The 26442-nt window shown below is 52.3% G+C and overlaps 11 protein-coding genes across 11 annotated transcripts; 7 read left to right on the top strand and 4 right to left on the bottom strand.

Annotated features, from left to right (window-relative positions):
* Nucleotides 1–153: 153 nt before the first annotated feature.
* ACET3X_000659 (uncharacterized protein) lies at nt 154–1111 on the top strand (the record flags this gene model as incomplete). Its single annotated transcript, XM_069447979.1, has 2 exons — nt 154–405; nt 467–1111. The coding sequence occupies 2 exons, from the start codon at nt 154–156 to the stop codon at nt 1109–1111; spliced, it is 897 nt and encodes a 298-aa protein (XP_069310901.1).
* A 49-nt stretch (nt 1112–1160) lies between these two features.
* Nucleotides 1161–1885, bottom strand: ACET3X_000658 (uncharacterized protein; the record flags this gene model as incomplete). Its single annotated transcript, XM_069447978.1, has 2 exons — nt 1161–1727; nt 1784–1885. 2 exons carry the CDS (start codon nt 1883–1885, stop codon nt 1161–1163), a joined length of 669 nt encoding a protein of 222 aa, XP_069310900.1.
* A 403-nt stretch (nt 1886–2288) lies between these two features.
* Nucleotides 2289–5953, top strand: ACET3X_000657 (uncharacterized protein; the record flags this gene model as incomplete). Its single annotated transcript, XM_069447977.1, has 2 exons — nt 2289–2783; nt 2834–5953. The coding sequence occupies 2 exons, from the start codon at nt 2289–2291 to the stop codon at nt 5951–5953; spliced, it is 3615 nt and encodes a 1204-aa protein (XP_069310899.1).
* Nucleotides 5954–6761: 808 nt separating this feature from the next.
* On the top strand, nt 6762–8471 carry ACET3X_000656 (uncharacterized protein; the record flags this gene model as incomplete). Its single annotated transcript, XM_069447975.1, has 3 exons — nt 6762–6982; nt 7030–7490; nt 7579–8471. 3 exons carry the CDS (start codon nt 6762–6764, stop codon nt 8469–8471), a joined length of 1575 nt encoding a protein of 524 aa, XP_069310898.1.
* A 493-nt stretch (nt 8472–8964) lies between these two features.
* Nucleotides 8965–9885, top strand: ACET3X_000655 (uncharacterized protein; the record flags this gene model as incomplete). Its single annotated transcript, XM_069447974.1, has 2 exons — nt 8965–9437; nt 9501–9885. 2 exons carry the CDS (start codon nt 8965–8967, stop codon nt 9883–9885), a joined length of 858 nt encoding a protein of 285 aa, XP_069310897.1.
* A 45-nt stretch (nt 9886–9930) lies between these two features.
* Nucleotides 9931–11681, bottom strand: ACET3X_000654 (uncharacterized protein; the record flags this gene model as incomplete). Its single annotated transcript, XM_069447973.1, has 3 exons — nt 9931–10327; nt 10396–11498; nt 11553–11681. 3 exons carry the CDS (start codon nt 11679–11681, stop codon nt 9931–9933), a joined length of 1629 nt encoding a protein of 542 aa, XP_069310896.1.
* Nucleotides 11682–13193: 1512 nt separating this feature from the next.
* On the bottom strand, nt 13194–14516 carry ACET3X_000653 (uncharacterized protein; the record flags this gene model as incomplete). The annotated part of the gene is made up of 2 exons (XM_069447972.1): nt 13194–14356; nt 14402–14516. The coding sequence occupies 2 exons, from the start codon at nt 14514–14516 to the stop codon at nt 13194–13196; spliced, it is 1278 nt and encodes a 425-aa protein (XP_069310895.1).
* A 549-nt stretch (nt 14517–15065) lies between these two features.
* ACET3X_000652 (uncharacterized protein) lies at nt 15066–16784 on the top strand (the record flags this gene model as incomplete). The annotated part of the gene is made up of 2 exons (XM_069447971.1): nt 15066–15497; nt 15546–16784. 2 exons carry the CDS (start codon nt 15066–15068, stop codon nt 16782–16784), a joined length of 1671 nt encoding a protein of 556 aa, XP_069310894.1.
* A 210-nt stretch (nt 16785–16994) lies between these two features.
* On the bottom strand, nt 16995–18821 carry ACET3X_000651 (uncharacterized protein; the record flags this gene model as incomplete). Its single annotated transcript, XM_069447970.1, has 4 exons — nt 16995–17104; nt 17152–18508; nt 18562–18728; nt 18776–18821. 4 exons carry the CDS (start codon nt 18819–18821, stop codon nt 16995–16997), a joined length of 1680 nt encoding a protein of 559 aa, XP_069310893.1.
* A 481-nt stretch (nt 18822–19302) lies between these two features.
* On the top strand, nt 19303–19944 carry ACET3X_000650 (uncharacterized protein; the record flags this gene model as incomplete). The annotated part of the gene is made up of 2 exons (XM_069447969.1): nt 19303–19329; nt 19381–19944. The coding sequence occupies 2 exons, from the start codon at nt 19303–19305 to the stop codon at nt 19942–19944; spliced, it is 591 nt and encodes a 196-aa protein (XP_069310892.1).
* A 4390-nt stretch (nt 19945–24334) lies between these two features.
* On the top strand, nt 24335–26186 carry ACET3X_000649 (uncharacterized protein; the record flags this gene model as incomplete). Its single annotated transcript, XM_069447968.1, has 7 exons — nt 24335–24524; nt 24577–24853; nt 24890–24944; nt 25153–25498; nt 25563–25713; nt 25759–25833; nt 25880–26186. The coding sequence occupies 7 exons, from the start codon at nt 24335–24337 to the stop codon at nt 26184–26186; spliced, it is 1401 nt and encodes a 466-aa protein (XP_069310891.1).
* Nucleotides 26187–26442: the final 256 nt, after the last annotated feature.

The raw sequence follows: 26442 nt of genomic DNA, 5'->3' as shown, positions 1-26442 counted from the left end.
AGCCCGGAACGTCACTGCATGCACACACGCACCCTCGACTGGCGCATCTGAACCGGTCCACGCTCGCATTGGCCCCACTTTTGCGTTGTCTTCTTCTGTAGGCGCTTAGTGTAGCTCTCCAATCGACACGACACGACACGACCGCCGCAAACAATGGACAGCCTCACCCCGTCGGACCTCTTCTCGCCTTCCAAGGCGCGCCAGCAACGTGCGCAGGCCCAGGACTGGGCGCATATTGACTCATGGCTGTCGTACAAGTACGCTGGCCGTACAGTGCCGACGTTTGAGCGCAATGACGAAACGCTCAAAGTACTCCGTGAGCTGTCCATGGCGAACGAGAGGGCGGATGAGCAGAGGACAGTCATGGAGCGCTTAGAGAGGGAGGCATTGAGGGAGCTGGATGAGGTATGAGAACTATAGGTCCGCACTAGCTGTCGCGTGTCGAGCACACCGCTCACGACGGTAGGTCCAGAGGAGTGAAGACGACGAACAGATACTGTCGAGCCTCAAAGCCAGCCTGACTCCCGAGGGCGAGCAGGCGCTTGACGCACTTGCATCTACAGCTGTAGCGCTCAATGCACCGACCGCCAACCCCGAGACCATCGCGCACGCTCTCATACAGCATACGACCGCCTCGCAGAGCCTCACAAACCAACTGGCGCACATCTACACGCTGCAGAACTACTTGGATAAGCAGCAAGCCCTCCTCCGAACCCAACTCCACGAGCTGCAAACGAACCCCGCCTTCGCAACGCCGTCCAGCCTCCAGCGCCAGACGACGGAACAAACGCGTCAGGTCAAGCACCTGCGTACAAAGATCCGCGAACACGAAGACAAACTGTCATCCCTCCAATCATCGCGATCGCGAACTACGACGCCAGCATCGAACAACATTGGATCTGCCGAGGCTATAACCGACATGTTGGAGCAGCAGAAGGCTCTGGATGAGTTGCGAGAACGGGTCGAGGGCTTGGAGCGGCAGGTTGCCGAGTTTGGCGGCTTACCCGCAGACAAGGAGGCTGCCAGGAAAGAAGTGGGCAAGCTGGAAGTTAGGCTCGATGAGTTACGTAGGAGTAGAGACGAGTTGTTCGAGGGGATGGTGGGACAGTAGTGGTACCAGACGGCTATAGACTACAAGACCCTTGGAATTTTACTTTCGCCTACACGGGCGCGTCCGTCAACGGCACATACTGCACGCTATACAACTTTTGGCGCTCAAGACTGCCGTCCTCCTTCTTGTCGATGACATAGATGTACTGCGCCCAGCCTTCCGCGACTGGCACAAAGAGCCGGCCCGGAGCCTTCAGTTGATCGGTCAAGGCCTGGTGGTGGACAGCAGCAGCAGCTCCGACGTGGATGGCATCGTACGGCGCGCCCTCTGCCCAGCCTTTCCGCCCATCTCCAGTCACAAATTTGACACGACCCGACTCCAGCATCCTTTGTCCCTCTTCTGACTTGCGCATGTTGCTGTCTGCCAGATCATTCAAGGCCTGAATGTGATCGATGCCAATGACGGTTCCGTTAGGCGCAACTAGGTTGGCGAGAACAGCTGTGAGATAGCCTGAGCCGGACCCGACATCAAGGACTTTTGCGCCAGGCTGGAGGTAGTCGAGAAGTGTCTCGCACGCTGAAGCATGCATATGCGGTGCGGAGATGGTGGCCTTGTGGCCTATGGGTTGTGGAGAGTCTTCGTAGGGTGACGCCGGAGCGTAGTGCGCGCGGTCAACCTGTTGACTGTTATTATAGCCAAACAAGTTGTCGTCTTGGACACGTCTAGTCATACCCGTAGCATAGCATCTCTGACACGTTCAGAGCCAATGAGCTTGTTGTTTACGAGATTTGTGATCAGCGCCTCGTTAGTCTCCCCAGAGCTTCGCCAAGCCATGCCGAAAGCTCTACTCTGTACCTCGATATGGCGATGGCCGATGAAAAGGGAGGGTCCGCGTATGCGGTTGAGCTTAGTTAGGAACGGCACCGTGAGTGGAGATGTAAAAGGACAGCAAGAGGAAGAATACTACAGTCAGGAAGATGTGTACTCATGTGTATTGTTGACCACCATGAGGCTCCAGGCTAACGCGATTATGAAAGTCAATAGCTCATGGTGCATGCATGGAGTACATGTGGCAAGCGCGCCGAGATGAGGAGCTCGTGGAGCTGTCAATGAGGGGAGGGTGTGATGTAAGGGACGCGCCATGGCTGATCCCTGCTATCGATAAGACGACCCTTGTCGCTCCAAAAGTCCAGAGAAATTTCGCGTCGCATTCGACCAACCCTCACGCACCACCGCCATGGCCCCACCCGCGACGAAACGAAGAAAGCTCGAGCACAGCGACTCGGAAGCTGACAGCGACGGAAGTTTTGCTGACTTTGGCGAGGCCGACGGTGGAGCGGCGCTGGACGGAAGCGACGCCGAAGATGCAGGCGACCAGAACGGAGTCGACATGGACAGCGCAGAAGACGCCCAAGACGACGAAGACGACGAGACGATGAGCGAGGATGAGGAAGACGACTTTGAGGAAGAGGCGGATGTCCATCCGAGCAGAAAGCAGACCACCGCCGGCAAAGCGACGAGCGCCGCGAAGCCACCCAAGAGACCTGCGCCGAGCCTCCAGGACGGCGTGTACACTGCAGACTCCTTCAAGTCGAACATGTTCAAGCTTCAGTTGGATGAGCTGTTGGACCAGGTCAAGCTCAAGTACGATAAGAGGGAAGCGCCCGCAGAGAACGCCATGCGAACCCTCAAGACCATCATCGAGCAGATACCTAGCCGCGATCCGCTACCGGTTCGTCAAGGACGACATGGATGGAAGCAATACGAGCTAACGATACGCAGATTGCTGAAGCTGAGAAAGCCCTCAAGTCAGCCGGTGTCGCAATTCCCTTCCCCGCGCCTCGTCCTCCGAAAGACGCCTTGTACAAGCTGCAGTACGAACGGCCTGCGAGCATCAACGCGACCGGCAGTTACCCACTCAAGACTGCGACGCGGCACGAAGACGCCTTCTCCATCGATCTGGTAGTCACAATGCCGAAAAGCATCTTTACGGACAAGGACTATTTGAACCACCGATACTTCTACAAGCGCTCGTACTATCTGGCTTGTCTGGCTGCTGCTATCAAGTCCTCGAAAGAGCACAAGTTCAAGCTGTCGTTCGATTGCCTGAATGGAAACCAGCTCCAGCCCATTTTGACTGTACGACCGAGCGGCAATGGGGACGCTGATGACTTCTCGAGCTCTAAATGCCATATCAATATCTTGGTCGCATTGCCAGAAAACACTTTTGCGCCAAGCAAGCTGCTGCCCAACTCGAACTGCGTGCGACCCAAGGGCAGCGACGACGAAGCGTCTGGCAAGGCTCTCGCTGCAACGCCCTTTTACAACAACACACTACAATCGGATGCCAACGTTACAGCCTACCTCAAGCTTCTTCACGGCACCGCATCGAGAGCTGAAGCGTTCAAGGATGCTTGCATACTTGGTCGCATCTGGCTGCAGCAGCGTGGTTTTGGCAGTCAGCTGCGTAATGGGGGTTTCGGCAACTTCGAATGGGCTGCAGTAATGGCTATACTCTTGCAACCGAACGCTGGAACTGGCGCCCAATCCGTTTCTTCCGGTTTCAGTAGCTACCAACTGTTCAAGTCGACACTGCAGTTTTTGTCGAGAGGCGATCTTACTAAGAAACCATTCATCTTCCAGGCAACCAACATTACCATACCAAAGACAGAGACTGCGCCTGTCGTGTTTGATGGACCGCGAGGACAGAATGTCCTTTTCAAGATGACCCCATGGTCCTACTCGCGCCTGCGATCTGAAGCCAAAGCGACCGTAGACATGCTGAGTGACTCCGTGTTCGACCACTTCGACGCTGCGTTCATTTTGAAGACGGAGTTATTGAATTACCGTTACGACGCCACACTCGAGATCCCACTTGCGTCGCTTGGACTTGATACCGCAGGCGAGGAATACGACCAGCGAATTGCCGAGATTTGCAGGAAGATAAACAGCACTCTGACGCGCGCTCTTGGTGATCGTATCACAGCTCTGTCTTTTACCATGCCTAGACAGGAATCCTGGCTCATATCATCGCGACGCCCGCAAGAAAAGCAAAGCAAGAGCATACTTGTAAAATTTGCTACAGATCCTGCGAACGCCACTCGCACCGTTGATCACGGTCCTTCCGCAGAGAACAAGCTGGAAGCTGCTTCTTTCCGCAAATTCTGGGGCGAAAAGGCGGAGCTCAGGCGCTTCAAGGATGGCAGCATCCTCGAGAGTGTTGTTTGGTCTGTCAAAGACGCATCGGCTTCGGTCATGGAACAGATTGTGCTTTACATTTTAGGTAAGCATGTGGACGAGAAAGTTGCAGAGTCAGCCAGGTTCTCAAGTGACGCGTTTGGCCGCCTCATACCGGCGGGTCAGATGCAGGGACAATCTGGAACGGCGCCATTTTTATCCATCATGAACGCTTTCAGTGCCATGGAGAAGGACATTCGGGACTTGGAAGAGCTGCCGCTTCGACTTCGTCATCTGAGGGCTGCTGACCCACAGTTGCGTTATGCATCTATCGATATCCCATCCGCGGGCCACACTCCCGCCTCCGTCGTACTGCAGTTTGAAGGTTCTGGACGCTGGCCGGATGACCTTTGTGCCATACAGCGGACTAAGATTGCTTTCTTGCTAAGGCTAGCTGAGCTTCTGTCGAAGCTCGAAGTCGGCTACGTCGCTCGTGTTGGCATGGAGAACCCGTCGCAACCAGCTCAGAACCAAGCATTCCTTGACGTCACTGTAGCTGCGGGTTTCACGTTCCGAATTCGCATCTACCACGATCGTGAGCCTACGCTGTTTGATCGTCAAATCAAGGACAAGTCACTGGATGGCTCGTCGAGAGAGTCTGCAGCTGCATCTCTGGCACTGTACAAGCGTGAGTTTATACAAGCGCCTCTACATTCGCAAGTCCTACAAACCCTGTGTACACGATTCCTCGCCCTATCACCAGCGATACGGTTGACGAAGAAGTGGTTCGCATCCCACCTCCTGGCCCCGCACTTTTCCCCTGAACTTATCGAGCTTCTCGTCATTCGTACCTTCCTACAACCACATCCTTGGCCTGTGCCTTCAACCGCGACCACCGGTTTCCTGCGAACATTGTCATGGATCAGTCGATGGGACTGGAGACATGTCCCACTAATTGTCGACTTCTCAACCACATTCTCTGCAAACCCCGCAGATCTGGAGGATACAACATCAAAAGGCATGAAGTCTGAAGACCTCGACCGGTTGAGGACACGATTTGAAGCATGGCGTCGCATTGATCCCGCTATGAACCGCGTTGTGCTCTTCGCTGCGACCAATCTAGACGAGGAGGGTACAACCTGGACAAACAAAGCAAAGCCCGAGAAGGTCGTTGCTGCGCGCTTGACTGCTTTGGCGAAGGTTGCTACACAGGCTGTTCGTGCGGACGAAGACCGTCTGCTGAAGCACATCAACAACGACATAGATGCTGCTAAGATGCAAGAGGCTCTGAAACCAGAATTGCTCTTTACACCCGGCGTCTCTGACTTCGATATAGTCATAACTATATCATCAAAGTACACGCTCAAACCAACAAAAGCTCTCAAGAGCACACCCAAGTTCAAAAACCTCGACCTTCAAAAGGCAACATCAAGTTCATCACTGGCCGTAACACCTCTGCCACAGCTTTTTGCACAGGATTTGTCAGATATCTATGGCGATGCTGTGTTATGGTTCTGGGACCCGGAGACATTGGACAAGATCGTCGGATTATGGAATCCGATAGCCACCGCACAGAGAGGTTGGAAGATCAAGGCGGGATGGAACAGCGTGCCAGTCACGGCAAAGAAGGATGCCGTTGAAATCAAAGTAAATACAGAGGCTATTGTGCATGAAATCAAGCGATTAGGTGGAGAGCTGGTCAAGAGCATCGACGTTAAGAGCTAGTTTGTTATAGGTAATTTGAGACAAAGAGCTTTTATCACAGCATTGTCGAAGAGACAATAAAATGGATTCATTACCCAGTCTACTGAACATCTCTACAAACAGAGCATAACATCGCGTTATGCATTCGGTGTTCTCAATAGCAATATCCCTCAGTAGTCGGGACGCGTGTTCCGATAGGATCGAAGGATGAGCATGTGGATTGCGCAACACTACGTCTCCGAAGTCCGTTTACCAATCCCGCCATCAGGAGGTTGTTCTGGTAATAACGTACATACAGCAACGGAATATTAAGAAATAGCTGAATAACCTCCAACATAAGTGCCCGATACATGGAACGTGTTCGCATCTTACGCCTTCTCATCACTGTCGCAAGCGCCCATACAAAGTGCAACATTCAGTCGACACGATAAGCCTACCGTCCTCTTCTGAGCATAGCATGTCGCTATCTCCCTACTCAGGCCCGCAGTCATACGCCACAGCGCGAAGAGCAGTCCAAATATAGTCCAAACTACCAAGGGTTGTCGACGCAGTATCCGCAGCACTATCGCTAGAGCACGTGACGAGGGTCATAGCGTAGACGTTTTCGATACAAATCCGACGGGGTTCGGCCGATGTCACGTGTGTACTTTGCTGCATGCAGCCTTCGAGACTTCGCTTAGTTTAGAGTACCCGCCTCCTTCGTCTCTGCTGGTCTGTGTGTGCGTACTTGGTGTATCGTGTATCAACTCAGTCAGGCAAGACACTAGTTGGCTCTTGATTCAAGATGGATATAAGATGGAGGGCATGGGAGTGAGAGATACACTACAACATGGTTTCTCCCAACTCATCAAATGGCTTGCGGGCTTGTGCTGGAGAGGAAGGGGTGAAGACAGCTACTCTTGTAACGCCGTTCTTTACGTGTGTTGGCAGAGAAGAGGAGGGTGTGAAAACGTATCTGGGAATCAAGTATGGCAAGGTCAGGAATTGGCTTGCGGCGCCTGAGCTTATTGCTGAGTATGGGGAGGAGATGATTTATGCTACTGGGTTTGGGTAAGTCATTTCTGTTCGTCCTTCGATTAGCATACTTACAACACCAGACCTCGTGCGCCAGCAATCGACGGTTGTGCATTGGAGCAGGCCGCCTTGATTCAATGTACCATCGGCACTGGCCCTGGAACTCCCATGTCCAGCACTGAGTGCCTGAACCTCAACATCACTGTTCCATCTATTCCCAGCGGGGCGGATACTGCCATTCCGGTGATGGTATTCATCCACGGCGGTGGTTTCATCATGGGCGCAAACTCGTGGCCGCAGTACGATCCATCGCGTCTAGTTAGAATGAGTGCCGAACTTGGCACACCGGTTATCGTCGTCAGCGTGAACTACCGTCTAGGTGCCCCGGGAAACCTGACGAGCGAGGAACTGAGGAAAGCTGGATATCCTGGGAACAACAGTTTGAGGGACCAGAGATGTGCGTTGCAGTGGGTAAGAAAGCACATTGGTGCATTCGGAGGTGACGCGGATAACGTTACCTTGTTTGGTGAGAGCGCTGGTGCTGGTACGTTGTTGCTTCCTATGTTCTCCACATCTCGTCGTGGCACTTCAATGCAAACTGTGGACTGGAAGAGAGCTAACCAGGTACACAGTCTCTGTATTGCATCAATTGAGTTCGAAAGAGCCATTGTTCAGACGCGCGATAAGCATGTCAGGAACACCGCTCATGCTCAAGCCGCTCCCATCCTCTGCCACCGAGATATCCTATGACGCCATGATGAAAGGACTAGACCTTGTGAACGTCTCAACACAGGAACGTATCGCTAGTCTCATCGCCATGAGTCCGGAACAACTTGTTGAAAAGACTCCGATGAATATACCCCTTGTACCTTTCATCGACGGCGACATGATCTCAGAAGCAGCCACATTCGCGGGACTTTCGGCCGATACTTTCCAGAGTTTGAATAATAGCTGGTGCGAAGAGTTGCTGATAGGATCATGTGCTCATGACGGCAATGTCTTCTTCTTTATGGGTCTTCCAAATGATGGCATAGCGTCGGCTATCCATTCGTCCTTCTCTCGCAACCTTCCTACCTCTGTCGCTGAAGCCGTCTTATCAGCATATGACATCACACCTTCGAGTCCCGACGATGAAGCCATGGCCTCTGTCATCAATCTCGCGACGGACATTGCGTACCGTCTCCCTGCAAAGTACTACGCTCGCGCCTTCAAAGGGAAGGTTGCCTCGTACTTCTTCACCGAGCCAAATCCTTGGCAAGGCAGGTTCCAAGGAAAAAGTACGCATTTGCTGGATGCGGTGTTTTTGTTCCAGAACTTTGGAGAACATCTCCCCACTGACGCGAAGACGACAGCTCGGAGATTGGCTGAGGACTTCATAGCCTTTGTCTATGGACGGGCTGGTGGAGCACCGGCAGAAGGCGGAACCAAGGTGTATGGGCCCGTTGTTGAGGGAGGAGATAGACTGGAGAAGGTCGATCTAGACACTTTGAGCGCGGCCTGGGATATGTTCGTTTCCGGCAAGTAGCTAGGGATCTGCATAGCAACTTTGGCTGGACACCCCCAAGATCATTCTGCGCTCTCTCCGTGACTAAGCATAGCCATCAGAGAGACATACAACCTTACTTTTAGTGATGTTGTGTTTCCTCGATGGAGTGTCATCGCATGTAGATATCCGAAATCCAAGACGCGCATCGGTCGGAAATCCCCGAACACCTTCACCCCCGCACGCTTCAAGCAGTTTAGTGCGGGGTAGCTTGTACCTGTCCGCAACTCCCGGCGTGCTTCATGTGGGGTCTTTGCGACCCATCTCCACCCCCCATGGTCACACCGACGAAGATGCCTGCCGCACAACTTAGCCGGAGGATGCGTCCGATCGGCAAAGACGTGAGCTTGGTGCAAGAAGACGTACCAAAAGTTGCCATTACAACATATAGTACCGTCTCAGTTGCAATACCTGGTGCTTTTTTCGAAACTCGCATCATACTTGGAATAAACAGAGCCAGAGGAGAACAACAAACATGTCAAAACCAGTGGCCATCGTAACAGGTGCTGGCTCCGGCATCGGCGAAGCAGTCGCAACCCACCTGCACAGCAAAGGCTACAAAGTCGTCATCGCAGACCTGAATTCCTCATCGGGCGAACGCGTAGCCAGCAACCTTGGTCCCGATGCCATTTTCCACCACACTGATGTCTCCTCGTACAAATCGCAAGCACAGCTCTTCAAGCGCGCTTACGAATGGGGCGGCAATCGGCTGGACTTTTGCCATGCAAATGCTGGTATCGATGATAGGCAGAACATTTTTGAGGACATGGACAAGGAGGAGGTGGATGAGGAAGGTCTGGTGAAGAGGTTGAATACAAAGACTATGGAGGTCAACCTCGAGGGCGTGATACAGGGATTGTGGCTGTTCAAGTACTATGTTAGAAGAAGCAAGGAGGCGGGCGGTGGGAAGGGCAAGTTTGTTGCCACGAGTAGTGCGGCTGGTTTGTAGTAAGTGCTACTTTTCTTGGTTCCTGTGTTTGGAATCGAGCACGAGGCTAACGAGAGCCCAAGTGCCATGACACAGTGTCCTCAGTACACGGCCAGCAAGTATGGCGTGGTAGGTCTATGCCGCGCCTCAGGACCTATATTCGTCAAGGAAGGAATCACAGTCAACGCGATTTGCCCGGCGTTTATTCCTACAAACCTCTGTCCACCAGAAGTTGCAGAGAGCTGGCCTAAAGAGCACATCACGCCCTTGTCGACAGTGAACAAGGCCATTGATGCTTTCTTAGCGGATGACTCGCTGTCTGGCCAGGTTGTGGAGTTGTCTCAAGAGAACATTTTCTTCAGGCAGCCGGTCGGTTATCCAAACGAAAGCCAGCGGTGGATTGGTGAGGAGAGTGACAAGATCTGGAATTTAGGCTACCAGGAGCCACCAAAGAGGCAGGGATACTGAGATGAATGCAGCAACTACTATTTCTACAACTATCGAAACTTTTGTTCAGTAATCCAATCCATCTCTTTCTGCCCTCTCGCCCTCCTCTCTCATGATCTTGGCATGTGCCTCGCTCCTAGGCCGGATATCACAGTGGAAAGGCTCCGGCACACTGAAAAACCCAGGCTCCATCTTTGTGTTGACACGGACTTCTTCCCTGTCTTTTCCAACCTTCTTGGTAATGTTGAAACCCCAAAGTACCCGCGACATGTTGATGAAGAGTGAACGCTCGGCGACATGCACGCCTGGACATGAGCGTCGCCCTGCGCCGTAAGCGAAATGATCACGCTCCGAAGGATCGGCAGCGTTCATGTAGTGTGCTGCCGATGCAGTATGGTTCAAGTAGCGAGATGGGTCGAAATTGGAGGGGTTGGACCAGATATCCGGGTCGTTGTGTATTGCCCTGTGTTGATCAGTAAAATTCCCATTCTGGAACGCAGACAAGTCCACTGAGGAGACGGAGAATCATACCACCAGTTCAGCACTACAACACTTCCCTTTGGGATGAACCAGCCCTCATACCAGTCATCATCGCTAGTCGCATGCGACATTCCAAATTTGTTCACTGGTCTCCACCTCAATACTTCCTTGATCACACCCCTTACATAGGGCAAATTCTCCTCATCCTCCCACGTTGGCAGTCTATCCTTTCCAACCACCCGATCCAACTCTTCCTGTGCCTTTTTTTGCGCTTCGGGGAACAAAACCATAGCAAGGACAAAGTTGTTTAGTGCCGAACCGGTAGTTTCAGACCCAGCTTCAACAAGCCCGCCACACGTGTACGCTGCAGCCAAATCATCGATGCCCGATTTCTCAGGCCCATTTAAATAAAAGGTCTTTGTGAAGCAATCCTTTGCTACTCCAGCGTCCGTGTCTCTCTTGAGCTTGTTCCATAGATCGAGGTACACTTTGCTGTCTTGTTCATGGAGCTTCTGGCCGTGTGTTTTCCAGTTCCCAAACAGCCATTGTGGCAAGGACGCTAGGGCAGGGAACGAATCAATGGCCCATACTCCTGGTGCAGTATTCTGAGTGAAGCGTTCCAACAAGCCGTAGATGCGTTTTATGAGCGGATCGTCCCAGTTGGGTATGCGATAGCCATATGTGATCAGCATGATGACGCTGGCTGAGTAACGTCTGTTGATGGACATGAAATCGTTGGGATCTTGCATCAACTGTTTCAACAGAACTTTGCTCTCAAAGTCTTGGATAGGCTGGTACTTGATACTCGTGTTGAGGTTGAGGAGCGCATGGCTATGTTTTCGGATGCTGCGCCACCTGGGTCCATACGGCATGAACAATTGGCGTCTGCCCGCTGATATGACGTCTTGTGCCATGGGTGTAGGAGCTCGTGAGGAATAAATGTTCGACTTTTTATCCATCAGGTCTCTGACAGCCTGCGGTGAGGATAGCCATATGTAGTCTGTCCCGCCAATCTTGGTGTAGAACACATGGCCGTATTGTTTGCGCCACGCGATGACTTTTTCACGCACGGCTTCAGAGTCTGCGAGCTCAAAGAGAGAACCGACGAATGGATGACCTTTGGGGCCTGGTGGCAGATGTCGACGCCGGGGATCCTAAGGGCGAGGTCAGTAGTCAAATGAGACGAGCGATCAAATGAATAATGTTACCTTGATGGCGTTCGGTACGACGATGAAGTATATCGTCAACAAGAGGAGTATTGGTGTTGTGGTGATTAATCCAAGTTTCAGGACAAGAGATGATCCCCAAACTGTCCGGACGATATCAAGGATGGACATGGTCGGTGCTCGCTATGTAAAGATGGAAAGCTCAGCCACGGCGGATTTTATCTGTACAAAAATCAACATTAATCTATGATGTTCCAGTTTTGACTGAAAGAGCTCCAACTCCTTCAATGTTTGTGGTAGCTCTTGTTGAGGCCGCATGGTCCCAAGTGTTGGGGTATAGTCTTGGGCGTTGCAGCTTCCCCGCAAATGCCCCACAAACCGATGTACCCCAAAATACATCGGTAGGGTACTAGTGGGATCAAGTCGGCAATGAATCCATGAGGTCAGAATAGAGCAAACAAGCATATACAGTAAGGGACACTTGACACGAGGATCTCACGGATTGGACACTTACCGACCATGCCCTTACATCGCGACCCCTCCGGTTTAACATTCATTGAACACCCCTCCGGCCAGCGAACCCACTACATTCTCGACGATTTTACCGATCCCTGGAAACCCCGAGAGACAATCTTGATACAACATGGTTTTGCACGACACGCAGCGTTCTGGTACCATTGGGTCCCGATTCTATCCCGCAAATACCGTGTCATACGACGCGATTTGAGAGGCCACGGACACTCCAGTTGTCCGAAGAATACAGAAAACTACGAGTATACCGTAGATACAATCTTGGGAGAAATCCTCGATACGCTCGACCAACTCAGCGTGGAGAAGGTGCATTTCCTTGGCGAGTCAACTGGAGGCATGCTGGCCGAGATTTTCGCAGCCAGGCATCCGGAGAGAGTTTTGAGCTTGACAGTATGCTCAACACCTACTCATTTGCCGCCACAAGCTCTACAGCTCTTCGCATTCGGTAGGAAAGACTGGCCGACTGCGTGCAGGGAGCTTGGATCCCGGGGTTGGGCGGAGGCCTTGTCGCGAATTCCTGGCACGATTCCGGTGTCGGATCCGCACTATCTTCCTTGGTATCTCGAACAGATTGCTGTTAGTGACGGTGAGGGGTTGGCTCAGTACGCGGAGTTCTTGTCGACACTGGACGCGAGACCGTGGTTGAGGAAGATCAAAGCACCAACGTTGATCTTATCGCCGACGCAGAGCGCTGCTGTTAAAGTCGAAGATATGGAAGTTTTGGCTGAGACAATCCAAGGAAGCAAATTGGTGCTCGTCGAGGGCCCGGGCCATGAGATATATGTCAGCCAGGCAGAAAGATGTCAGGAAGTATTCCTCGATTTCTTGAGAAGTTCAGGTAGAGAAGGCACTAAACAAGAGAGTTAACACGGCCAGTCATTGTGATTTTTTATTAATACATGCTGAATGTGTCATGCGCAAACGTATTCGCTGGTATCGCTTCAACCCTATTCCAAGAAGGCAATAAAACAATGTCCGCCCCTTTTTTGCAAGAAACGCCGCTGATGCAATCGTGAGTGGGTTTTGACCTGTACGCTCCCAATGCGCCGCTATGCAATTATCATACAATGTGTGAAGCCGATAACGCGAGTGATGGATGTGATGTGTGTGATGTGTGTCACGCACCGGGTTGGTGGTGTGGCGTGTTGCAGTTTATGCTTCCAGTCGTTCCCGTTCCCGTCGTTCATTCATGTCCAGGGCCATTTTTTTACTGAATTCGTAGCAGCTAATCATGATGGCACACGCAGGCGCGATTTTGAGACACCGGGCTGCCCAGCCCTTGAACAGACCCGGCATGCCCTGTTCGCGGTAGATGTGCGCGAGGAAGCGTGGCATGGATTGGTCTTCCGGCCGTGTTGAGCTTGCGATGTCCTTTGCCGTCTCGCCCATGTGCCGTGCAACCTGTTGGCGTGTCTTTCCGACATCAAATGGTGTGGTGATGAAGGCAGCAACTGCTCCTGATGTAGCACCGGCGATGAAGCTATCAATCAAAGTGTCTCTGTGGTTTTCCTGGCTTCTTGACCTGCTTCGTCTTCGTACCCTCTCCTCGCCTCGGCCCATGCGAAATTCGAAACCATCATTCCTAGCCTCCCTTCTTCCTCGTTGGTCTGTCAGAACGTTTCTTGTGGCTTCATAACCCCACCAGTACATGGCGGAGAAGGGAACATCGCGCCAGAGGGTCAAGGTGAGGCCCCTCCATAGACTGGAGACACCCTGGCTGCCGACCATTTCTCTAAGTCCGTCCATTGTGTCGCGGAAGTGGCCAGCAGCGGTGGCAGTCGAATTTGCGGCCTGCATCCGCGTCCGGAATATTTCGATAGGGCCGACTGCTATGGCAGCAAGGACTCGCGCAGTGGCTCCTGCAACTAATGGTATGTACGCATCGGAGACGGTTTGTCGCAAGGGCGAGGCTTGTGCTGTTCGCAGCCAGTCGTAACCAGCAAAGTAGATGACGTTCGCAGGCACTGCCATGACTAGGGTCGGTGACAGTCCTCTCCAGAGTGTCCGCGGCCCCTCGTTCTGGACGATTTTGCGTAGACCGTCCCATGTGCTGTTTATCGTCTTGCGCTCAACCTCCTCGACGGCACAGCTCAAATCGGCGGGGTTTATGGGCGCCATGGTCGGCCCTGCTACGCAGAAAGGCGCCTTGTTGTTCATCCAAAAGACCTCTCTGCAGCACGAGGAGATGCCGAGATTTGGGGGAAGGTCGCGGAATTGTGTGAGTGTTGCGCCATTGAATCCGCGGGGGCGTGGCGATGTGGTGGGGACGGTTTCTTGTGATTGTAGTCGAACGCGGACGACGTCGAGAGGGGTGACTGGTTGGAGTTAGTTTTGTACAGAACTGTGTGGATGCAACATACCCAGCAACGAGGTAAGGACACTGCCAGAGACGGCAGACATCATTTTTTGTCCCAGCGACACTTGTTCCACCCCGGTCGGGTCCGCTGCCTCGGCTCGCTGCGTGGCCATGGCCATGTTGCCTGTGGTCGGGATGGCAACAGGGCAATGTGGTGCAGCCTCGGAGCGGTGCGAGGGGTCGTGTCAGAGGGGCGTTATGCGCAAAAAGGGCGTTATGCGCATTGTCTTGCGGAGTGATGGGCGTGTACAAGTGGTGACGAAGGCGACGGGACGCTTTGACGCAACGATTTAATTATCGGAGCTACACTTTTTGGCGCGTCATTCCCGCGCCGCCCACGTTGGGTGATTGGCCGCCGAAGCCGATTGTCAGAGAAGAAAGGGCGTCGGCTTATCAGATGGCGCACGGCGCGAAGCTAGAACATGCATCGAGTGGCACCCGTCATGGCCTTGCCGCAACTTCACAGGCCCCCGTCATGCACGCCTTAAGCACTGCGAGCACCGGAACTTTGCCTAGAGTCACAATCCGCCTGGCCAACAGGTGTCCTTACTAAAAGCCCGCTGCTAGCCTCTGTATTGGACCCTGTTTTCTTCCACCACGCTGCGACTTCGGACTTACCGCGTCTAACCGATACCCAAGTACCACGACCGCTCTGGGCCAAGTCTGCCATGGACCCTCAGGACGTTCCCACCAACACCGAGGCCGAGCTCGAGTCCTTCCGCCAGAAATGGCGAGAAGAAGTGACGGCCAGGTCAAAGGGCAAGGCGCCTGCCTCGTCTGCCTCGGTCAACAACACCGCTACTTCACCCTCAGCGAGCAAATCTCATGCAAGCAAAAGCAATGTGCCCGACGTGCAGCGTCACACCCGTGCTCGCAGCCTGAGTCTGGAAGGCGGTGACGAAGTCAACTCCTACACCTATCATAATCTGGGCGAAAAGCAGCATGGCCGGAGACTCGATGAAACGAGCGCCCAGGCCGCTGCCGCCATTGCTGAAGAGACAGAACCGACGTCTGCTTTAGAACATTATGAAAAAGCCGTAGAAAAGGAAAGTCAAGGTAGCCTGGGTGACAGTGTGGATCTGTACAGAAAAGCGTTCAAGGTGCGTTGAATTCAAAAGTCGCCACAAACCATGTTCTGATGTTTGTAGCTCGATTCTGGCGTTCAAGAAACGTACAAAGCAAAGCACTTCCCACCCTCATATTTCAAGAAACTCAAAGCTGCACAAGCAGCAAACGCACCAGTTTCAGCATCATCATCAACACCAGCAGCGTCTCACCCAGTGCCCAAAACCCAGGACCCAAATCCATCCAATGCCTCGACCACGGTGCCCAACACTGCCCACCACTCCCTACATGGTCTCTCTCCCACGTACCAAAGTCTGATGAGCGAATACTCCAGCACCTCCATTCTCGGCGAGCCAGCACCAACCGATCTAAGCCCCGCGCCTCCATGTCCGATATCCAGTATCCCGGAAGAGATCATCGTCGAGATATTGGAGCAACTCGCTGTACAAGACATTGCGTCATTCATTCGCCTGGCCCAAGTATGCAAACGTCTGGCTTACCTGGTAACCACCGAAGACCGTGTCTGGAAGCGTTTGGCTCTAGGTCCCGAATATGGCTTCGCGTCCATGCACTACACGTGGTCGTGTCAAGTTGGGGGAAAACCACTCAGTGACGACGACATGGGCGGAATCACTCTAGGCGCCGCAAACCTTGACCTCTCTGATTCCGAAGACAGCGAAGCCGCAGCCGAGCCACTCTCTCCAGCAGCACTGACCCAGCTTCTCGTCCCAACACCATACCCCACTTACCGCACGCTCTTCCGGCAGCGCCCTCGCATCCGGTTCAACGGCTGCTACATTAGCACGGTCAACTACACGCGTCCCGGACAAGCACTGCCTACGACCTCATCGTGGAACTCGCCTATCCATATCGTAACCTACTTCCGCTACCTGCGCTTCCTGCGCGACGGAACATGCATTTCCCTGCTTACCACCACCGAGCCCACCGATGTGGTTCCTTACCTGTATGTCGAACACATTCACAAGAACCATCACAACCTGCCGAGTGCACCCATGAAGGACGCCGTGCTCGGTCGCTGGCGCATGAGCGGTCCAGAACCTGGCAGCGGGGAACAGGAAGGCACGCTGCACATTGAGAAACCAGGCGCCACGCCAAAGTACATGTACAAGATGGCACTGAGCTTTGGTAATGCAGGGAGAGGGGCCAAGAACAACAAACTTGTCTGGCAAGGGTACTGGAGTTATAACCGATTGACGGATGACTGGGCAGAGTTTGGATTAAAGAACGACCGTGCTTTCTACTTTAGCAGGGTAAAGAGTTATGGCATGAGCTGGGGCGAGAGAGGAATCAAGGAGCAGTAACCTGCATGAGGGAGCATTTAAGATATCCTTGGCAGGATTCACTGCACCGTTTCATGTCCATCGGAATTTCATCAGTACACTTTAGACTTGTGAACACGGCGCTTGTCCGATTCATCATTTTTGCATTATTCATGGACATCCGCGTCTACAACATGGCGTAGCATAGGCGTCTCTGTCTTGGTATACACCCCCTCTTCTGCTCTGGTGTCTTTACCGTCTGGGCATCCCGCGGCCACGTCCGCGTCCACCCAACGCCCTCTGTGCAGCGCCAGGCGGCAGCGGCCTGTTGGGCGCTTGTGGTTGCTGTGATTCCTGGTTCTCTGCATATTGTTAGCATTGTTTCGCCCTCGAATATGATCTCACGTACTGATTGTCTCGTCAACGCTCAGGATCAAGCATGCCGCCTCCGTCGCTGCCTGCAGAGCGTTGACCTTGACCAGACTAGGCTCCCAGACGAACCTCTCCATGTTGTTCGCTATGCTCTCTGTTGTGAAGTCAACACCAGCCCAGATGTTGCCCTTCTTGTGTTCTACGCGGAGCCGGTTGAGAATGTCCGTCGCGTCGACACCGGCGTTGTCGCACAGTTGTCTGGGAATGACCTCGAGAGCCTTCGCGAACGCCTTGATAATAGGCTGTTGCTTATGTGGGATGTTCTTGTCGGCGTAGTTGTGCAGGTATGACGAGATCTCCATCTCGACGGCACCACCTCCAGCCACAATGTTCCTGTTCTTGATCGCACGCTTGACAATCATAATTGCGTCGTGTAAGCTTCGCTCGACCTCGGCGATGAACTGCTCTGCACCGCCACGAAGCACCAGTGTGCAAGTCTTGGCCTCCGGGCAGCCCTCGAAGAAGTTAAAGCGCTCGCCACCGATTTGTCGCTCCTCAAACGATTCGCAGGTTCCGAGGTGCTTGCTCTGGATATCAGAGCACGTGGACTGAAGGCTCGCGCCTGTTGCGCGGCACACGCGGTCGAGATCGTCTGCGGCTACGCGTCCAGCACAGAAGATGTCGCGGTCCGCAAAGTACTGTGTCGCCAGATCGCCAATGGGGAGCTTGCTCAGGACGACCTTGGCACCCGTCTTGTACAGCGCTTCCATCTTGTTGTAGATAATTTGCCACTCGGCGTCGACTATCGCCTGGTATTCCGAGACCTGCTCCACTCGTACCTCGGCGTTGTCCTTCTCGCTCTTTAGCTCAAGTTCGACGTTCAGGCACACGATCTTCGGCTGCTTGAAGGTCTTTGGTTGTTGCTCGAAACCGGCGTATGAGAAGGTCTTCTTGAATGCGACACCATTGACAAAAAGCGAGTCTTGGAGCGCACCACCAGTAATCTTCTTTACTCCGATGAGCTTCTCGTTCAGCTCGTCCTGGTCGAGCGAGAGCACAGCGTCCACGACCATCTTGGTGAAAAAGTCAGCATTCCTGTGGATCAGCTTGCTGCTCATGGCGGTCGCAGCGAGCTTTTGGAGAGTGTCCCGCTGGTTGCCCTCGGCAGTGTCTACGGCGATTTCCATAATCTTGTTGACAGCAAGATGCGACGCTCTCCGGAGGCCTTTCATGATAGTCTGGCTGCTGACTCCCTGCTCGACAAAGTCCTTGATCTCCTTCAGTATCTCTCCTGCAATGACCACGACGGAAGTGGTACCATCGCCCACTTCGGCATCTTGCGATCGTGCGATGTCGGTGAGGACGCGGGCGGCGGGGTGGACGATATCAAGGAGCTGGGCACGGTTAGACGTGAGAATGGCGCTGGACCGTCTGCAGTATACTCTACCTTCATGACCGTGGCACCGTCGTTTGTGATTGTCTGCCTGCCATTCTCGTCCACCATGAGTAGATCACCGCCATATGGTCCGAGAGTTCCTTTGATCGTGGCCTGCACAGCAAGGCAAGCGTTGATGTTTGATATTACCTGGCCGCGACCCTGTGACTGATCGGTACCTGGGGCTATTAGCAATGTATGTATCAAAAAGTGTCGAGGCACCTACCCTCCCGCAACACCACAATCGTCGGTGTTTGACCGCCGAACGACATGCTGGCTGATTATAGAAACAAAGAGACTCGGGTCCGGATTGCGGAAACTTTGAAATTCAAACAAAGCTGGTGGTGTGTTGTGAGGGGTACGGTGAGCTATGCGCAGCTGTATGCGGGGATCAAACAAACGCGTCCCATGAATTTTCCCAATCTCCAGAGCACGACCCTTTGCCAAGCCAGAGGGCCGTGCGTAAGTTTCCCGACTTCTGTTGACAACCTTCGCCCGGCATTCTACAATCCTTCCATGCATTGTACCACAGCTACGTCGTCGCATATCGCAGAAGTCCCCAGCCTGAACCACTTCTCATCGACGTATTCATACGAACAATTCTGTGCTGCATAGTGACACTGACACGGCACATATGACCTCGTGACCGCTTCATCTCCCAGGGTTGATTGCCAATACGATCGAAACCTACCGCAGGACTTGCCATTGTTCCCAACTGCATCGAGCTCTCTCGTAAGCGTTGACATTACGAGCATGCCGGCCAAGACATCTGCCAAGAAGGTCAGGTCATGTAGTGCCCATGAAATCCGTCTAGTACTGACGTCTGTATAGATGGCACCCACACCCAAGACGACCGAGGACATCTGCTTGCGTCGCCTGGAACGTCGTTCAAAAGAGAGTGTAGAGAAACAAATTTCGCTTGCCGAAACCATATCACCCTTGGACACCTACCCACCTTTGCTACGCATCCCGTCTGAAATTCGGAGAGAGATCCTCCGATATGTCTTACCATCATCAAACAAGCGATTTATTCTCTACACGGATTGCGACGCACGATCCATCAGCAGGAAATGGAACAAGAATTGCCGCCCTCACCCCGACAGACACTTGAGTCTGGATGTCTTACGAACGAACCGCCTAATCTATCACGAATGCCTGCAAATTATATACTCGGAGAACCAGTTCCATTTCTATGCATTCAACTATTTGCCTGTTCTGGACTTTATACGCCATCTGAGCCCTGAAGCCAAGAATCAAGTCCGCAATGTACGACTTACACCTTTGACGGATAAGCAGGATGATCCGCCAGCGTCGCACGATGTCTTCTGTACCGTCATGCATGACTCCTTGCCCGGACTCAGTCAACTACAGGCGGATCCAGTAGTCTTCTTCTAGGAAAACGGCCGGTTCTCCTTACTCTTTGTTACTACCACCAGCCAACTGGGAGGCTTTCGCAGTTAATTCTTCTAGTGGACCTGTTGTATACGCCTTGCAAACACATTACATATCTATTCAAAGGTACACTTGCCTTTGTAGAAGCCTTTCCTATTGTCGTCCAAGTACATAGGCGAATTCACGAGGACATGCGTTCACGCTTGTAGCGCGTCTATGAGCTACAGACCGATTTCATCATTACATGCCGGCCATCTCTATCCCTGATGCTTGTCACTTCCAAGAAGGCTTTATGACGCTCGTCAACTCAGGTTTCATCTGTTCCAGGCCATCTGTTCCGCTGAATTCAGCGGCTTGTGCAAGCCGGTGTACTCCAGGCAACTCAACTCAGAACCGCATCAGCCATGTCACTGGAATTGACCGGGCAGTTCAACTGGCATCGCCGGTGTGCCCAAGAGCCTCTTCTGCCTGGAATGGTCTTCGATAATCACCATAAGGTCCCGATGTTCGGAGGCGGACGCAATGTCATAAGGGGTCTTGCCTTCTGAGTTCGCCTGAAATGGATTTGCCCCTCTCTCGCATAGGAATGAAGTTACCACAGCGCGAAGACTTAAATCCCACTTGTATGCTCCAGTCCAAAAACATACCGCTTGGTGCAAAACAGTCTCTCCGGATGCCGCTATCGGGGCATTGATATCCCATCCGCGGTGAAGCAAGACACTCATAGTCTCGGTTATGCGTTTTGGGACCATAGGCTTTTCAGCCTCGGACATTGTTTTCATCAGCCATGACCGGCTCATCAGCTGCCCTGCCAATGTTGACCATGTGTCTGGTGCAGCCGGTACCGCACCATTCGCAGTGAGCAAGTCGACCATGGCCACCTGCCGGGCGCCGATGGCGAAGTTCAGGGGCGTCAGAGTCGTTGAATAGCCGAAAGGGACTTCGTTGACGCTGAAACCTGCGTGTATCAGGGCTCGCGCCATATCAAGTTCACCAAATAGTGCGGCAAAGTGCAGTGCTGTCACCCGCTCTGGGCGGCCACGCTTACGCAGATTCGACCGCCAGAACCCCTTCTTTTTGTTTAGTGCAGTCATCAGAGCTCCGTGGTCCCCATCGCAGACAGCCTCCTCACTCCGGTCTCGGGGTTGACAGCCAACTTTATTGAGTATCTCTTTACGGGAGGGCGGCTTTGCCTTGGGTGTTTCCTCGTTCCTGGATTTGTGCGAGCTCGCAACCTCTACGTCTGCTTTCCTTACGCTGGGAGAGTAATTTCGTACTTGGCTTCCATGTCTCGAAGGTTTCTGCTCTGTCTGCCCCAATACAGAGTGGTGTGATCTCTTTATGGTAGGACTTGAATCTACCAAGGTAACGTTCTCGGAAGCAAAACTTCGAGGTGTCTGCCAAGTGTCAGCAACATGTGATTTGACCATCACAGATGCTGAGTCGCTTCCATTGTGATCCAGGGACGCCTCAGAGGTTGTTATAGAGAGTCTGCTGTGAGCTTTCTCTACCATTGTATCGGCCTCGACCTCGACAGGTCTTACGCGTGATAGCAGCGAGGCGAAATCAAGGTGCTCTATATCTTTTCCAAGCGATTCTTCGACCACTCTCAACACGGCCTCCCGACTGGCATCTGGTATCATGGCAAGGCACAATTTTGCAAGCGCGCGGTTGTTAAGCAATACATAGATGTGTGCCATGAGCGCCATCGATTCTAAAGAGGCGGCACTTTGTTTTCCCTGCAGTCGTCGCCGTGCTTGTAAGGCCTTTTCGCATTCGATTCGTGCGTGATCGAGACGATTCATGCGGACGTACAGCAGAGCTAACAAGTGGGTGGTGTTGTGAACCCATTCACGTTTTTTATCCGAGTCCGCTGGTAGCTCAACGAATCCGATCAAAGCCTTTTCGGCATCCGCAGGTCCCTGGACGTAGTACGCACAGACTGCCAGTTTGTAGTGCAGACTGAAAACGTCACAGAATGCCTGCTTTCGCTTTTGCAGCAGCAGCAGTATTCTCAGGGCTTCTTGGAGCAGAGAGTCCGCTTCTTCCTAAGAGGTGCGTGTAGGAAGTCAGCGTATGTCTCACATGCAGTTCGTACAGGGACATTCCTCACCCATAGACCGGAATCGAACGCTTGAGAACCGGTGCTCAATGCTGCTTTTGCGAAGTCGGTATCCAGATCATCATCCGAATCGGACGCCTCACGTTGTTGCATATCTTGGACCGGTGACAGATTTCTCGTAACACTATGCGTTCTTCCAGGGCTCTTTGAAGAGATGGCAGGGGCTACGAAAGAGGTCCTCGATTCCTGCTGATCTTCTCGTATCGTTCTTATAGACTCCATCCACTGTGGGACCCGATTATCGTCATCTTCCACATGTGAAGTCTGGGCGATCGGGTTGGCAGCTGGACTTCGCCCGGCAATATTCATCTCTCTAACGATGACTTCCTGCGCATACTGCATCAACGTGGCTTCTGTGTGAGAATATCGCCAGGCAGGACCGATACGAGATGAGTGTTGCAGTTTGTTGACCACGTTTTGTAGCTCCACAACGTCATGTACAGGCAGTTGATCGGGACGGACAGGTACAAGATGGGCGAGTACACTGTAATAGATTCAGCATCTAGCGGATACTCATTGGGATAAGAACAACTTACGTGTGAACCAGTCGTAATGTAGTTCTCAGGTTGTCACTATGTCTGCGTACATTCGCTACCATCTCCCCGATTTGATCCTTACTCTTGTTTATCTGCACCAGGCGATGCGGCTGGAAGACTAGACTGGCCTCATTTGCTTCCTCCATCCTGACGCTTTTGACAAACGACTCCAGGCCCTGCACTGTCTGGCTCGCGTCTTCCACCTGAGTAGTAAGACAAGCCCACATTCTGCCGTCGCCATCGTGGGCGGGAAGAGACCCTGTCTTCGTCTTGCTTGCGACTTCTACTAACTTGAGGTGAATCTGGTAACACTCGTTACCGAGCGATTTGACTGCACTCATGAGATCTTTGAGGGATGCATTGCCGGGGTTTGCGTCCTTGTTGAGTTCGGAAAGGGATACTGATAATCTCCAAGCCGCTTTGTTCAAAGCGATAACAGCAGAGGCTGCATCTACAGGTGCGGACGCAACTGTCGCCATCGCTAGCAATCGACGTGGGCACTGCGATGAGTGTGACTCGCAGGATGAAGTGCACTGTCGGCTGCGGAAACTCACACAAGGCAGTGCAACGAATCTGGCATTGGGCGCTGATAACCATGCAGGCAATGGCTTGCGCCACAAGGACATGTGTCATATGGTGGGTATGACCAAGAAAACTACATTGAACTTCGAGTACAACTAGGTACGCCAATGTGGAACTGCTTTGTCCAGTAGAAATACGAAAGGTATATCGATGGCCCATATGATCGGATTCAGTGAAATCAATGGTGTCACATTATCCTTGCGTATTCACGTCGATGGTTAATCATGCGAATCCTTTAGCCAGGGGCGGAAATGGCTGCACGTACTGGTCGAGGTGCGCCATGAGACGCCGACCTATTACAAACATCATACGGAAAGCTTTGTGCACATGTAAAGAATAGTGTGGCTGTAAGTCAGCAAGAAGATGGGGCCAAAAGTTATCACGATCTAGGCTTCCACACCCGACCGCAAATAAACCAGTCTCCTAGCTAACTGCGCAAATGGCGTTCCATGGCCCCCAGTGAGTATTTACACATTTTACCGTTATCTCTATGGCGCACCAGAGTCGCGTCCACAGGGGCGAGTTGTGCCTATTTACCAAGGATGGGGGGCGCCACAAACTTATGCGAGGGGGGTGATTCCCCACCGGAACGAGGCAAGCTTACCGACACGCAACGATCGAGCTATTCAGGATGGAATTCTTGTTCAGTCCTAGTCGTGTAACTGGTTCGAGCCCAAGAACCAGCAGTGAACTGATCCAAACATGGATAGTAAGATAAGAAAACCTCAACGATTATAACGATACCAATCTCGAAGAGGTATTCTCCACCAAGTTTAGGTCCACGAAGGAAGGCAGTGCCTAGTAACACAGCCGTTTGATCTAAACATAGCAAGCCTATGCTACGACAATCATGCATTGCGCCAATCATTTCCTTCACCAAAGAACACAAAAGCGTGTATGTACGTTGACTAATGACCTAGGCAGCCTGGCCCCCAACGTACGAGACCAAACAAAACCGGGTTGCAAAACGGTGTACAAGGCACCCTACACAACATCTGAAACCCTTCTTTTGTTTGTTCATCCCTTACCCTCTTCCTGGAACTTGATCATCGTGTCCTTTCGTCAACAGCATTCATAACCCTATTGCATCAATCAACCGCATGAACACAAGGTTCCAGTCTTACAAGACGAACTACCGCTTACATCAGCCTTGATGGCTGGACCCAACCAAAGCATATGGGCGAACCCGAGAGCGCCAGTTCGTGATGATGATCAAGGAAGTTTTGAAAGACGACGGGGATGGAAGTACAGAAGCCTGAGAATCGGACCCATTAAACTTCCATACTATGCATCGCCAGAATCACAGTTGATACTGGTTTCGTTTGTGTGCTTCCTGTGTCCTGGTAAGATCTATCGCATCATCCAATTAATGAAGAAGCTGCTGACACTATGCAGGCATGTTCAATGCCGTCAACGGGATAGGCGCAGCAGGTCTTGACGATGATGCTCATGCCAGCAATGCTGCTAACACTACGCTTTATGCTACCTTCGCCGTCGTCGGGTTTTTCGCCGGTACTATCACGAACGTCCTCGGCATTCGAATTGCGCTCTCCTTCGGCGGCTTGGGGTACTGCATCTACGTCAGTGCACTGCTTTGTTTCAACAAGACTCAGAACTTGGGCTACGTGGTTTTCTCCGGTTTCCTGCTGGGATGTTGCGCTGGTGTTTTATGGTCAGCTCAGGGCGCTATCATTCTTGCGTACCCAAGTGAAAAGATGAAGGGCCGGTATATCTCCTGGTTCTGGATCATTTTCAACATGGGAGTAAGTCGCAACTTTTTGTGCGGAATGCATATGAGACATACACTGACCTCGTATCTGTAGGCTGTTATAGGCGGATTGGTAAGTAAATTCCCGGAATACCGTGTAGGCAACAAGAGAATCATGGTTGTGGACACATATGTGGTCATTGGCTATCGTGGCGGTTGTGGCGTGTAGGCAACGGATACCTAGGTACTGACTCATATACCAGGTGCAACTGGCGCTCAACTTCAACACCCGCGACGGAACTACAGCAGCAGTTACGGACGGTACATATATCGGTTTTATAGTTCTCACCTTCTTCGGCGCGTGCCTCTCCTGGACACTCATCGATGCCAAGCACGTCATACGCCGCGATGGCTCTCGCATCATCATGATGAAGAATCCAACTTGGCAATCCGAGATCTTCGGCCTCTGGGAGACTCTCAGTACGGATCCATATATCATCCTCCTCTTTCCAATGTTCTTTGCTTCGAATTGGTTTTATACATACCAGTTCAATGACGTCAATTATGCACGGTTTAACGTGCGGACTCGCGCTCTGAATAACACGCTGTGTTAGTAAAATCCCAGCAATATCTACACATGAGACATATACTGACTTCGTATACGGATCTTCAGATTGGATATCGCAGATTTTTGGAGCCGCTGTATTCGGATTCGCGCTAGACTTTCCGAATATCAGAAGGACTACCCGGGCCAAAATTGCCTGGGTGGTTATGTTCAGTCTGACCTTTGCTGTCTGGGGCGGAGGGTATGTCTTCCAACGACAGTATCGTCGCGATGATAAAAGCCACCTCTACGACTGGACCGATAGTGGATATGGTGGCCCAATGGTTCTATACATGAGCTACGGCTTTTACGATGCAGCCTGGCAAACATGTGTTTACTGGTAATTGGCTCACCTGACGGTCCCTTTTTGTGTTAACTTTTCCTAGGTTCATGGGTGCCATCTCCAACAACAGCCGCAAGCTTGCCAACTTCGCGGGCTTCTACAAAGGTATCCAATCAGCAGGTGCGGCTGTAGTGTTCCGTATAGACGGCTACAAGAGGCCTTACATGGATATCTTCCTGTCCACCTGGGTGTTGTTGGCCGGAAGCTTGGTTATCGCCCTACCTGTTATGCTTCTAAAGATAAAAGACACAGTGCCACTCGAGGAAGACTTGAGATTTACAGATGAGACCATTGAGGATGTATTGGGTAGAAGAGAGGGCTATTTACTAGATGAGCCCGAAAAGGCATAGGATAGTGCGATCGAGTTGAGGAGGATGTTCTCCGCTCATGCCATGCAAGGGAAAAATCGAACGCCACCCCTGTAGTCGTCTAGGTAGAGTATCGCTCTACAAAGAAAGATTAATTAGTCCCCTGTAGTTGCCTAGTAGGGTGTTTGGGTTTTCCCTTGCATAGCGTGGCTTACGTGCGAAGCTATCCTGCCTCCAGCGGGAGCGACAACCAAGAAATGGCTAGCGCGCGACTTACAAATCAGCACGGGAATGCCAT

The sequence above is a fragment of the Alternaria dauci genome, chromosome 1, assembly GCF_042100115.1.
Source record: "Alternaria dauci strain A2016 chromosome 1, whole genome shotgun sequence".
NCBI lineage: Eukaryota > Fungi > Ascomycota > Dothideomycetes > Pleosporales > Pleosporaceae > Alternaria > Alternaria dauci.
Note: the sequence above shows the minus strand (reverse complement) of the source record. Positions and strands in the feature narration are given on the sequence as shown.